At 40.9% G+C, this 14,282-nt stretch overlaps 1 protein-coding gene across 23 annotated transcripts in view; it reads left to right on the top strand.

Moving 5' to 3' along the window:
- CACNA1C (calcium voltage-gated channel subunit alpha1 C) overlaps positions 1-14,282 on the top strand; it is a 481,236-nt gene that overhangs the window by 407,447 nt on the left and 59,507 nt on the right. For all 23 annotated transcript variants that reach the window (XM_054055220.1, XM_054055139.1, XM_054054621.1 and 20 more), the window contains exon 29: positions 2,536-2,646. In XM_054055220.1, the coding sequence (XP_053911195.1) occupies positions 2,536-2,646 (111 nt within the window). The remainder of the gene's footprint in view (positions 1-2,535; positions 2,647-14,282) is intronic.

Genomic DNA, 14,282 nt, shown 5'->3' with positions numbered 1-14,282 from the left:
CTGCCACTCACCTATCTGAATTTTAAATTTGGTGCTTTTCTGTGTTAAAAAGTAGAGAGCAAATACTTGGTGAACAAGGTAATCAAGGAAATGGGATAGAGAGTTGGAAGGTCCTATTATCTCCTTTATTCTGGGTTAGGAACCATTGAAACTGTCTAGAAAGAACCTCTAGAGACTGCATTGTCTAGCCTGTCATCTGAAGGCAGGATCAGCTCCACCTAAAGCCTTCCTTGATAGGTATTTGCCTAACTTGCTTCACTACTGACGCTACTAATTGCTCTACCACCCATTATGCTTCCTCGCTGTGTGAAGATTTTCTAAACACCTGATGTGAATCCACCAAAGAAGCTTTGCAGCTGAGTCTACAAGAATAGCAGCCAGAGGTAGTAGATTACCATCTCCAAGTAGAACAACAGTTAAGAGGAAAGAGTCAAAACCTTTACTAAGTAGCCAACTTACAATAAAATAAGTCTTACATTTATTTCAGTGAGGCAATGGGCCTTCATAGGCACAATGAAGTCTGTACTTTCCTGGCTTGTTCCTTCCAGCCTGTCTCTGTCCAATGCCTCCCTCACCTCCCTTTCATTTTCAGTCAGACTCCCAGACTCCCAGCTGCTGAGCCTATCTCTGCACTCCCAGTTTCCTTGGCCACTTGAGCCCCATTCTCTTCTACACTCTGTCTGCTTAAAAGCTAGTCTGCCTGTCACTCTTCTCTCTAAAACCCTTGCTTCCTCCTCATTTAGTCAGTCTCTGAACTCTCTTCCCTGGTTTATGGCCCAGACAGTCAAGATCCCCAGTCCTCAAACAGTCCTTCTCTTCTCACTACACAGACTTCCAGTTGCAGTTCCCCCTCCATGGACCTCCTTTCTGGTCTCTCTGTGCCTTTTCTGTTTGATTATCTGCTATGCTTTGTTCCCTTCTCCAGTTCCCTTACTCCGAGTCCAAGGTCCCATGCACTCCTACACCAACTTCCCTATTGACCTTAGCATCCCTCCACTACATCTTCCACTGGATAAATCCCAGCCTGCCCCACTCCCAGCATCCCCTCAAAACTAGCCTCAGTTTCCTATCACTCACTAACAGTCTAAGTATATAGTCACAGTCAATTTTCACCTTGTTTTTTCTTACTGTTTCCAGTCCAATCTCACCAGATTTCTTGATCCCTCCGCTCTATCTGGTCCTGATCTTTCCTGTCCCCATTGGAAAGGCTCCCTCTGCTGTCTCGCCTGGGGTACCAAGAAAGGAGTGAGGCAGCATAAGCACAAGAAAGTGCCATGCTTTCAGCTGAAGTATCTACTGTCTTACTCTCATGAAGCAATAGAGAGAGAATATTATGTTCACTCTGAAGCATGCTCAAATGATGTGACAATGGTGCACACCCAGGGCAGGTAGAGCTAGAAGCTGTGAGATGTTTCTGAGCCCACAGGCAGGACAGCATCTCTGGAGATTCTAGGAAGTCTACATCCATCTTGAGAAAAGCACATTTTTTCAAAGACTTGTACTGTGGCCACATATGTATCAGATGTATTAAAGAAAAAGAAACACAAAAGCCACATTCCAGCAAAAATCCAACTTTTTAAGCATAGTCCTGCAGGTACTAATGACTTTCAAAGAAAATATTGCAATAAATTTTGAAAATGCCTCAACAATATATTTTTCCCTGGCCTGGCTTTCAGCTGCAGCTGAATTGTGTTAACTGAAACTCCTTTAAATAAATTACCCTGATCCAATGCAGAATATGAAAATTCATCCCAGCTGGTTAAAGCTTATGAAAGTCAAGCAACTACAAATGGGATCTTATAACATGAACTGGAAGATGACCTTAGAATAAGACAATGTAATCAGTCTCAAATATAATGATCTGGAAATAGGGATATGAAGAGTGAGGTGGCAACATTTGCGGAAGACACTATTTGAATTAATCAATAGAAGGCAGAGAGTAACTTCATAAGATCTTAATAAAGTTAACTGAATAGGCAGCATGATTGCAAATTTAATTCAGAGTTGACAAATGCAAGATAATGCATATAGGAAAGATATGATTTGAGCTGCTTGTGTACTTTGTAGAATCCTGAGTTAAATGTAATTACTTGGGGAATAGCTTAATATCATTATGGACAGCTCAGTGAAACCCCCTGTTCACTGTGCAGTAGTAGCAATCCAACAAAAAAGTAATCCAAGCGTTTCAGGAAGGTGAGATAAGAAACACAATTGGAGATTGCCTTATACCATTATGCAAATTTATAATGAGTCCACAACTGGAATGGAAACTAGTATTTTGGTAATCCCCACTCAAACAGATTTTTTTTTTTTTTTAAAAAAAATAAGGAATCCAGAGCCAGGTGGTAAAAGTATCTACAGGAATGGAAATGCTTGTGTGTGAAGGGAGGTGGGAATTCTGTATTGAAAAAATGGAGCATGAGGAGGTTTTCTTTAGAGACTCTCAACATGAAGGGAGATCAGGAGAGGCCCTGTGGATTCCTATCTAGCTGGTATGTCTGTTCCTCACGCTGCTGCCGGGATGCTATTTTTCAGCACTACGGTCAGAGCTGCATGTTCAAGGAAGCGATGAATATCCTCAACATGCTCTTCACTGGTCTGTTCACTGTTGAGATGGTCCTGAAATTAATTGCCTTCAAACCCAAGGTAGGTGCCATAGGTATAGAGTTTCCTGGCCTCTGTGTGTGTGTGCATGTGTGCGGGGCAGCTGTGAGGAGAAGGAGGAGGTGAAACTTTCTGATCTATTACCCCACCAATAACTGAGCTGGACAGTTGCTCTCTGGATTGGAGTCTCACATATACTTAATAAATTTTTCACACTGGAGAGTAGACACACTAAAAAAAAAAAAAAACAGCCTAACAAAAAACCCAAAGCAAAACCAACCAACCAAACAAACCCAAAGCAAAAAAAAAAAGCAACACCTGCTATAGGAGAAGGTTCCTAGTTCTCCGTTTTCATTAAGTTGTAATAGTAGTACTATGATAAGGCTATAACATGTTTTCCATTCTGAATGTTATTCTAATGCTCTCTCTGACTTTCCTTATATTATAAATAGCATACCATGATTAGTCTCCTGGCCCAAGTGAAGTTAATCAAGCATGATTCATTTTGAGTTATGAGCTTTGGAAAAAAAATATCTCAATGATAGTTTGGATTACTGTAGTTTTGAATTTAAGACTTCATTGATACTATACAATATCCCGGACTCTCAGGTCCCACCTGAAAGTATTTTCCTGTCCATTGGATCATGGCTAGTATAGCTGCACCGTGGGGTATGATTATGACCTACAGGTTCTCCCAGTTAAATTGACACAGCTGCTGAAGGACAATGACAAGGACTCTGACCTCATATAATTTAGGAGGCTTTCTTCTTTGGTGTTTAAATTCAGTGTTGTGCATAAGTAGTGGAATCCAGACACCTAAACACAGGTACCTCATGCAATTTCCTGTCTTCGGTGATAACTTGATACATGGAGTTGTAACCTGAAGGATACCATGATACATTGGGATTGGCAAATGCTGTCTGAAGTGTCAGTTATGACATTGGTAAAGATGACAACAACCATGTCTGAGTCATGCTTATCCTTCACGTTAAACATTTAGATGATCACTGAAGTTAAGAGCTCCTCCTAGCTCTAACTTAACTTCTTCCTCATCCTCAGCTCAGAAAATTTGCTCTCCAGTTCTGCTAAATTCAATCTTACTTTTTCTTGCTAATTCTGTGCTGATTTTACTCCCACCCAGGCCCCTTCTCCTTCTTACACACTTTCTAGGAATTCTTTTTAGAAGAGTCACAATTTTCTTTTTTTTCTGAGCCCAATATCACTACCCTTTCTCAGATGTAGTTCTCTTGAAAGTTAGAGACATCTTGAGCACTTCTGGTGAAGGACTGTTCGGGAGTTTTTTTGTGAGATCTCAAACACTGTCTTGGCAAACTCAGAAATACCATCATCTATTTCAGAAGGGATCATAATTTTTAGGAGGGATCTTCCTTTCACTTTTGAGAGTTTGCCATGTCTATTCTCAAGCAAATCTTTCAGCATCTTGTAAAGGCAATATCTGCACATTATATACCCAGAAATAAATCTCCAAGACTTTGTAATGTTTTGATTTCATAGTTCTGCTTTACAGGAGATCCTTAAATTTGAGAAAGATTAGATTCTTAGCAGAATTTACTTTGAGCATTTAGGGAAAAAGTTCAACCAGTTCAAATATTGAGCCCTGTACGTATACGAGGAAAGCTCTACCTGACATTGTTGCCTCAAACAGTGAGGAATTGCACTTGATGATGTTGGAGTTCCTTTCTACATCCTGTATCTTACTTCCTTGCATTCAGTCTCCTTTTCAAGTTTTGCCGCACAGCAAAGTATTAAACAAAATCAACTGAGGGTAAACATGTATCCTCTGACTAGCAAAACATTGGAACACATTGCCTAAAGAGATTGTGGGATCTCCATAAATTTAGGTTTTGACATTAAGTTAGGGGAGTCTTTCTTTAGAAACAGTTTAGGAGTGTATAACCTGCTTTGGGACAAGGGAATGCATTAGATTATCTCACAAGTTCCCGCTCAGTCCAATTTTCCATGATTCTGCAATTTCCATCTTAAATCCTCAGCTACTACACTATAGTAAAAGTGGGAACATGAAAGTTTTCCTTGTGACCAGAATAGCAGAACATAAACAAAGCATTCTCAAGCGAGGATCAGACAACAACCTTGGATTGGGTCCTGCCCATCCTAGGAGAATACCCAGCTAAAAGAATACGTCTGTTTCAAATCCTAGTCTGGTCTGCGTACCAAAAATTGTACTAACTCTTAAACTGTTATTTTAATTAAATACCTTCAGGAAAACAAACAAAATTTTAAAAAAATTGGAACCACGGGATTTACAGGGAAGAAAAACAGGGGTGAACTTATGAAAACAACTTATACAGCAAAAAAGTCTTGCCTCCAGCAGTATATTCACACTGGATTATGTTGAGTACCAGTTCAGTGACTCAAATTTGGAAACATCAGAATTCCTTGCATAACATGCCATTGTCTATTCACTACAAGGATTTGGCCTGCAGCCGTCACTCCCTGCTCCACATTGACTCCACCTGCTCTCCAACGGAAGATGACCCAGATGACCATTTGCACTAATGTGGACCAACACTGGGGGACACAATCTGCTTCTTCTTAGGTTGCATGTTAGGATTGAAGCTGAACTTGCATAGAATATGTTCTGATGTGGAAGTCTCCCAGCACGGAGTATGTTGTTACCTCAGCCTTCTGCTTGGCCAGACCTTGTGTCCTGTCACTCAAGGTATAAAAACAAACTACAGTTGAAGATGGAGATTGTGCCCAGTAAACTACCTGGAAGAGTCCAAAAGGATTTCATTGTTACCTGGGTGAACATCACTATATAGCCATCATCCCCTCATCTATAACCAACCAAGTCCCCCAGACAAAGAAGTTATGTACTAAGCGATACTAGTGTTTCCTAGATGTGAAATGGCAGACCTAAATGCTTATGAGATCTCTGCTGAAGACAGATGTCTGCCATTTCCTGAGCAATAAAACACAAACTGGCCTTTGCAAAAGCTGCTTTGTCTCATTTTGAATTTGTGCCCAAACATCACTCTCTTCTATCCAAAGAGTACCCTAAAAGAGGGAGCTGTAAGCTTTATGACTGACAACAACAAAGCAGGAAACTTGGGTAGCTGAAGGGTTTGTGTCCTCACCTTAGCAACAAGCCTCAGGAGAATGTGAAGAACAGGGCAGAACTGAGCACAGAATTGAAGCTGGCAAAATTTGTTCTGTTTTCTCCAACTTTTTGGTACAAGTGCTGCAGCCAACTTCCAGCTACAGCAAGCAGTGCAGTAACTGACTTGTAACTCTGAAGCAACCACCACAGAGTCTTCCCCTGCACAATTGCTTCTGAAAAGCGCCTTGGAATAAATGTGTGCAGTAGCAATGAAGGATCACAGTTTTGTCCATGCATGCGAAGTGGAACAACCTGCTGTTATTTCATCCCTTTACCAGAGAGAATCGCTAAGGGAACTGGGAAAGGTCTCTGAGGTGCTGAGAGCTGCTATCATCCTAGCTTCTTAGAGAAGTCACCACAGGGATGTGCCCATGCAGAACAGATTTAGAGGAAGCTTGGAGTTCTTAACATGCAGAGTTCCTGCTGCAGGCGGTGTTGTGACAGTCACTAGTGTATGAAGTACTATAATGCACTACTGTGTTGCCTGTTTGTTATGTGCTTTACAACAGAAAAGCTGGCAGTCTCTGACTGAATAGATTTTTTACTTTATCCAGTTTTTATTTCTTCACTCCTGTTCTGTGAGGAGTCATCTTTCTTATTGGCTGCCCTTGATAGTAAAGGTGGAAAAAAGCAAACGCAGTCATTTGCCCAGACGTTAAGTAGGATCACATATGTGCCTGACTACAAAGAATTGGCACGGATAATCCAGCCCTGCAACTAGTTATTGTGGTAAGAGCAAGGATTCACTGATTGAAAGGCAAGCTGCAGGAATAAGGAGCCAAGTCTGTCAGAGGCCATCTCCTAACACTTACAGAAAGTACCTGAAGGGGTTAGAAAGACAAGGGCTTTCCTAACTAAACATACTGTTACTGTTGAGATTGGTTGCTCCAGTGAGCAAGTCCTTTTGATACCTGTTCTTTCTGTTGGCCATCTTCTGTCAAGAGCGTTTTTGTTTGGTCTCCAGGGAGACTATAGAGAAGAGAGGTGTGTTAGCTGGAGCAGCTGCTGCTGGTATAGATAGTGCATGCCAGACAGGGACAAGGCCAGCCTCTGAGAGCCCTTATGTTTCTGTGTGGCCCATTTGCTGGTGGAGAGGATCAGTTATCCCAGGTTCCCAGGTTTTTTTTTCCGGATAGATCTATGCACTGTGTAAGACAGCTCATCTATGTCTGATGCAGTCTTGACAGAAGGCCATGCTAACAACAAGCAAGGGAGTGTTGGCATGATTAGGGCTACTGATAAAGAAAACATCCACGACATGCCCTGCATCCCCCTTCAGAGTGAGGCAAAACTCCCAAATGGACCTGACTGTTTGTCTTGGAGGAAGGTCATAACTGACTCAAGACTGGTTACTTCAAAGAGACAGATAGTCCATAAGTAACACTGTTGAGCCAAGGGCTTTTGCCGCTTTGTTTTTCTAATTTTATAAATTCACCAGACAATTTGGTGAACTTTTTTCCAGTTCCTGCATGGAGCAAACTGCTTCTGCTCTGTGATTTTTCCAGAGAAAACTGCTAAGGAGAATGAGAGGTGCTCTGCTGTCTGAGGTGCTCACAGCTACCACTGTTCTAGCTTCTTAAAGAAGAAATCCCACAAGCACCGGTCTGTGATGGACCAGCTGCTCTACAAAACCTGCCTAGGGTTAATCTTTTCAACTCAAGCACAACTTAAAATTCCTATTCAGATGAAGCTGCACCATCTGTCAACTTAAGTGCTAATATGAGTATGGATATTCCTCCAGGAATTTCAGATCTTTCCAGCTCCCTGGAATTGGCTGTTTTACTGTTGAACCACATCTACTTTTTCTTTCAAGGAAACATTTCATCTATCCTCTTATTAGCTAGAGTAGGACTAGCAATCAGAGAGCTATGAATTTTCTGCCCCTGTCATCTCAGAGTAGGGAAGACATGTCAGTGGAATGACTCCCAGGCATAAAGTAAAGCACGTGTTCATATGTTTTGTTAAATTCAGGTCTGCGTGTGGAAAGGGAATCTTGGGGATTTCCTCTGTGGAATTATGACTATCAGAGAGACTACAGACCACAAGTCTACTCTGTTTACCAGACACTGTCAACACCTTTCTTCCCTGGGTGTTTATGGATGTTACTTGTAAAGCAGTCTGTAAGAACACCATCTGTCCTGTCTCAGATAGTTCAGTCCCACATTTATCACTGCTACTTTACTCTGAATTCTTGCCATTCTTTAATGTCATTTTCATGTAACAGAGTTCAGACTTCTGTACGCTGTTTCAAACAAGTTTCACATTCAGTACAAGGCACATAATCCCATGTGATCCCAGGAAATGCTATGACCCTCTCAGTAGTGGAAGTCATGAGTGTCACCCATGGTTATTTCTGGGTCTCTATTTACTGATGGATCTACGTGTTTTTAGTGTTTCTTTCTCCCCTGATGTATTTGCCCTTCACTATTCCTCTTTAAGCTCCTCTCAGTCATCATTTATCACGTGTTTGATGCACTGGCATCTCTTCTCAAACCTGCAAAATGACTCATCTGTTTTTTTCCCTTTTTACTACTCTATTTCTAGTACATTTATGCCTATAAACAGATCTTTGAACAGCCTCTCTTGAAGTCACACTGGCTGCTTTGTACTACTTGCATTCTTCTTTCTAACCATAACTTGTTGTTCCTTGGTCAAGACAGAGTCTTGACTTCAAAAAAGTGACATTTATATCCAGTCTATCCTCTTGCACTACAGAAACAGGTCTGGTTAATTTTGGAAGTCTAATGCTCTTGGTACATCTTCATTCTACTGTCTTTAGAAATAGCCTAGAGCTTAGGATTCTGCCCAGGCATAATTTGTCATAGTGTTTTATTTCTCCAGTTAATATGGATAAAGCAAAGTAAAGACATTCTGCACTGATGAAAAAATATCAGGAAAACTGGTTACAATTGAGTGGTCTTTTGCCCAGTGATGAAAAACACTTCAGGTCCACCCAATACACATAGGAAGCACATTTAGTTAAAAATTGTATCATCTAGGTTGAATTATGGTAGCATAAGTTAGCAGATTAGGTTGTGTAAATATATATATGAGCCCATGGTGCAGGTAGCTGCCTCCTTTTCATGGAGTTTGGCCACAATTCTGGTTGGCAAATACCTCTTATTTTGCAGATTTTCTTTGCTGGTTTTGGCAGGTTCTTAACCAAAGTAGTTATCCACTTGTTTCCTCTCCTCAGCTTCAGTATTACCCTTTCGGTTTCGGAGGGACAGCATCTAGACATGGAGCATTTGCTGACTGAGTCACCTACCCAGTGCAATAGGAAGGACAGTCTCTAGCCACCACCTTGCTTTTGTTCGGAACAAGTGTTTTAAAAGGCAAAAGAAGGAGTGAGATGTAAATATGTTTCAGAACCTGTGGGTGAGTAAAAAATACAGGTGTAACAGGTCTGCCCTTAGCTAGCTAGTTACACGACCCCTGAGCGGTCAGCGTCCAACTTCTTAGAGGGACAAGTGGCGTTCAGCCACCCGAGAATGAGCAATAACACCTTAGTCAACAAATAAGTGGAGTGCTTGATATTAGGTAAGAAATAGTGAGCATGGAGAAAACTAGAAATAGTGAGGTAAGAGAGTCCATGAACTGCACAAAGCAAGAGAACTAAGCAAACAGGAAGGACTGTGTCTGGAGGGGAAAGAGAAACAAAACCTGGAGGGGAGGAAAATACATACACAGATAATGGACAGGAGGAATGGACTGAATATCATTAAAGGCAGAAAGAAAAAAAAAATAAACCAAAGACCTTGAAAGAGAAAAGTACTAATAAAATGGAGAAAGAAATAACTGGACAAAAAGTGGTACAAGGAAAAGAAAAACAGAAACAGGGCTGAAAGGAAAAGTAAACATGAGAAGGGATTTTTAGAAAATTAAAAACCTAATTAAAACCCATAGCTTTTAAGCTAAGGAACACCTTTTTGTGCTTCTACATTTTATTGAAGTTCCTTGGCAAATATCCCAGGTCTCCATGTTCAAACACATCAGTATCTCAGACACAGAGCCTCACTGTCTACCCTCTCATCAAAGTAATTTGTGATAAAATTTGGGTGCAATGTATTTCTCTGCTTCTGTGGATTAAACTCAACCTCACTGCAAAATGCATCACTGTGTTACCCCAGAAATGCTTTCTTTTTTTCACCCCAAATTGTTTTCTGAGAGAAGAATGAATCTATTATATATTCTTCTTGATCTTCTGTACAGCCAGTAGCCCAGCTGGGATTAATCTCAGCTGCTCCAACAAGATCAGCAGCCATATGACCAGAAACCCCTGTCATCTCTGTAGTGCATGACCAGATGCTGACTGTGCTGTCAGTCCAAGGCTCTCAAGAAGGTGCTGAATCAGACTCAAGGGTTGTGGAAGTACACTAGAAAAGGGAAAAAAAATCTTACCCACTCATTAATCACTCCTCTGCTTTCTCTTTGGTATGATTACCTGTCTGCCAGGAGTTTCAGGCATTTTGCATAGTATACATGTCCTGTGGAGATTTGACTATATGGTCTTTCATGTCCACAGATCTGAGAGGAAGAATGAGCCTTTTTTTCTAAGTCTTTTCTGTAAAGTTCAATACTGAAAGTACATTTGTCAGAGCGGTGTGTTTAGGTGATTTTGATGTAAAGAAATATTTAGGATAATTATTCCAGACAATGATGATCCGGTCTTCCCAGTCCTTTACACCCATCAGTGGGTCGGACCAGAGCGTCATCAGGTAGACTTGCTGCTGGATACTGCTTATTCAGCAGAATGTCTATCTGTCCATATGTTCAGGGGGAAAAAAAAACAGTGAAAGGAAAGGCTAAGAAAGTAACTGAGCTTCTTGCAGCACTCTCACAACACTCTCATAGCAGCTTGTCATTGAGACTTTTCTATCAGAATGTGGAAGGACATCCCACCAACCAAGGACCAAAGCAGCTGCGTTTTTTTTTATTCCAGGCCTCAAATCAAAACTACTCAGGAGTCTGTGCTGCCAACATATTACAAGGAAGTGACATGAAAGAAAGAATCACATTCTGGTGTTTTAGAGTGCTGGCCTATCAAGTTAAACAGTACACCTGATGTAGAGCCTCAAACAACAAATCCTCCAGTTAGTACAGAAAAAGAAAATTTGCAACAAACCACTAGAGATGGGGTTGATTTAGTAACAGTTTCCACAAATGAGGAGTCAGGAAGCAAATAACTGCATTCTCTGTCATGTGGAAGTACAGGGAATCCTGTTTGATACTTCTGGATTTCAGAGTTCCTCACCAGTTCCTGAGGGTGCGTGGGAGGGGACGTCTGGCCATTCCTGACACTTTACAGGAGAAGAAAGTAGTGCCAGACTAAAGTTTTTCTATTGTGCATATGTTTATATTCTGAGATGGCATAGGCGTGACTCCACCTAAGCAAGTCATGCAGTATGAAAAACGTGTAACTGGAGAAAATAGACAGATGATAAGAAATAGAATTTTGCATTAGATCCTAGCTCATACTTCTAGTTGAATCTGAGTCAGGAAGGAAGTACCAAAGTCTTCCTTTTCAACACCGGCTGACATCTTGTGTAAAGTATACTGCTCTCCTTCCCATTTGCTTGTGGAAAATGTATGCTGTGGAAGGGTCACAGCAGAGTTGATCCCTATTGGGTTCTTTGGTTGTGGCTTCAAAGAAGAGCCCAAGAATAAAAGGAGTATACAATACAGAACAAACTTCCCTCTTTGCGCAAAAAACTTGTCCTTTCATGTTGTGGTGGAAGCAAATGATGAAGGACAAAAAGGCAGTTCGATCTGCTGCTTCCCATGTTGCATTTGTTGTTTAAATGCAGGATGTTCTCCTTCCTGGAGGATGAGGCCAGCAATTTGCTGCGTGCAAATAGATCCTCTAATTACTGTATAGAATCTGTGAAATTTCAAACACTGATCAGACAGAGCTATGCAAGCCTCCAGCTTTCTGAAGGATCAATTGAGAATTCAGTTGGCAAAAGAAAAAAAAGCTGTTAAAGAAGCTGTATAAGAGCTTCAATGAGAGAGGACTTCTTCCTTCACAGCAAACCTACCCAGAAAATTTGCATATTGCTGCAACATTGTGACAGATTTATTTTCAGTCTGGCACTTGGGGGTTTTAATGTCATTATAAATGATGAAAAATAATTATATGACTGCACAATGCAACAGTGTGGGAAGTACTGTATTAGCTATTACACTTAATTATTTAACACAGAAAATTACTCACACAGTGTTAAAAGCCCAGTGGGATGGTGAACTGGGGTCTCATTCACAACAGCATTGACAGCATCAGCAGTAGCATGTAAAGTGAACAGCTTCAGGGAAAAGCGACTTGCTCTCACCCTCAGAGGAGAAATCCCAACCCTCTATCACTTAATGTGAGGTTGGTTTAAATGGTCAAAAGTTCTCACAGATGTGAATCTTCTCTTCACACAAGAATGATACCAGATAGCGGACTGATACAGTGCCTGTTAAGAACTGTTCGTTGTGTTAGGAAATGCCATTTCCATGGCCGAACGGTCACCAGGATGAGGTTTTGGAGTGTTGATTTCTCTTCTCTGTCACGCATCTGGCTTTTGTAGAACTGCAGAAAATTTACTTTTCTACATTTTTCCTTCCCCAAGTATAAAATGAGACTAATGATACTCTTTTGGAAAGTTATGATTGATGGATTACATGAAAGTAATTATTATTTTATTAACTAGTGTAATTCATGTAAAATCAAGCTTTTTCTGAAAATGGAGAGAACTTAGGGAAAAAAAAAAGAAACTATTCAAAAACCTATTTCTCATACCTACCAGCCTTTTTCTAGAAGATTGTGCCTTTCTTCTAGTGATTTTCCACTATCCACACAGCAACCATGTCAGAGCTGTCCACAGCGTTTTCTGATAGTGCATTCAAAGACAGAGAAGCTATTCCAAGTCCAGCGTCATATTCAGAATGTGTCTTTTCAATTTCTTGCCACTCTCTCATCTTCCCACAACAGTAAAGTAGCTCTTCACTCTGAAAGATGTGTCACTTCTGTTCTTACAGGTTGAGTTTTGCTTCTTTTGAATCATTGTTCCCTGGGCTGAGATGTCAGTTCTTCTTTAGGAGATAGACTGTCTGAAACAGCAAAGCTCATGTTATTCCTCTTTTCATAGGACTGTTTCATGTTGCTAGTTTTGTTTATTGCCTTCAAGAATTATTTGTTGACTTTCATCAAGACCTGCTTTTTCTAGACCTTGCAAAGTCTTTGAGCATTTACAGCTTCTTCCTAATGGAATTGGACAGCAAAATTCTCATGGAAAGCATTTTGTGATAAATGATCCGTTCAGACACAGCAAGCCATCACACTCACTTTTCAGTTTTTCCAGTAAGACTGGTGTTGATTTGGTTTCTCTGCCGAGAACAAGCCTCATTTTTGACTGCAGGGAAGTAATTGTTAAGTTATTGCAATGTAATTACTGTTCCTGAAGAAAAAAGCCCAGCCTCTCTCAGGATATCACTATGCCAGAATATACGTGTAGAAAAGTCAAGAGCGTTTATGTTATTTTTCTTGGGGGACAGCAGAGTTTAAGAAAGCACTTTATGTTACTCTACCTCCATTTCCATGCCTTTATATCAAGGAGGCCTTAGATGTTACTGTTCTAAGGTATTACTCACACTCCCTTAAAAGGCAGCTAAGAGCAATCCAGGCCAAAAAAGACATCAGGGTCAGCTAGTTGAATCATCCAGTTTCAGCATGTTTCATTGTTAACATTTCCTCAGGCCTTGTCAGCATGTTGCCTTGAAATACGATCTTTGCCAGTTCCAAGAGATGCTTCCATAATAAATACTTCCATATGGCTTTTGCCATGCTTCTTTCCCCAGTCTTTGAAGGACCCGGGAGCATAACATTGCACTTCAAGCCAGCACTGCAAGGCTGAGTGCTTGTGTCCTAGTAGCCGCTTTACCATAAATGAAATATGGAGACATGTAAGATAATTGTACCATCACACAGGTGGGCAAGGAGGGGCTCGTAAGACCATCTAGAAAATACAATTCTGCCAGGTTGAACTGGGTTACAAAATCTGGGAATGGCAATTCCCAGTTCAGAGGACAGGTATGACAATAGTTTCACTAGGCACATCTCCCCAACATTGTAAATTTTCAGTAGGTGCGGAGAGCATAAAAAGAGGGTCTGTTGTGACACAAGAGATTATTAGCCTCCTTAAAAGTTCAAGTTTGCCAAGCAGTGCTTTGAGGACCGTGGTTCAGACAGGTTCTTCTTTTCCTGCAGTGAAGATAATTGCCTGCTGGAAGCACAGGTGAGAACCAGAATTTGCTTTAAGACCTACAGGCTCTCAAACAATAAGCAGAAGGTGGTCACTTAACAGGTTACAAGCTACCTCAGATTTATACCACTGACCTAGAAATAAACATTTGAGGTCTTTTTCAGATTACAGAGCCATTCAGGTTCCTTAGCTCCTTTGTTTCTGACAAGTAGAGTGTCCTCTATGTCCAGACAGGCCATCAGATGCTAAAGATACTTGTCTGCTTTCACCAACATCATCACTGTGAAAGACAG

The sequence above is a fragment of the Cuculus canorus genome, chromosome 1 (genome assembly GCF_017976375.1).
Source record: "Cuculus canorus isolate bCucCan1 chromosome 1, bCucCan1.pri, whole genome shotgun sequence".
Lineage (NCBI taxonomy): Eukaryota > Metazoa > Chordata > Aves > Cuculiformes > Cuculidae > Cuculus > Cuculus canorus.
The sequence above is the reverse complement of the archived record's forward strand: the minus strand, read 5'-3'. Positions and strand labels throughout refer to the sequence as shown.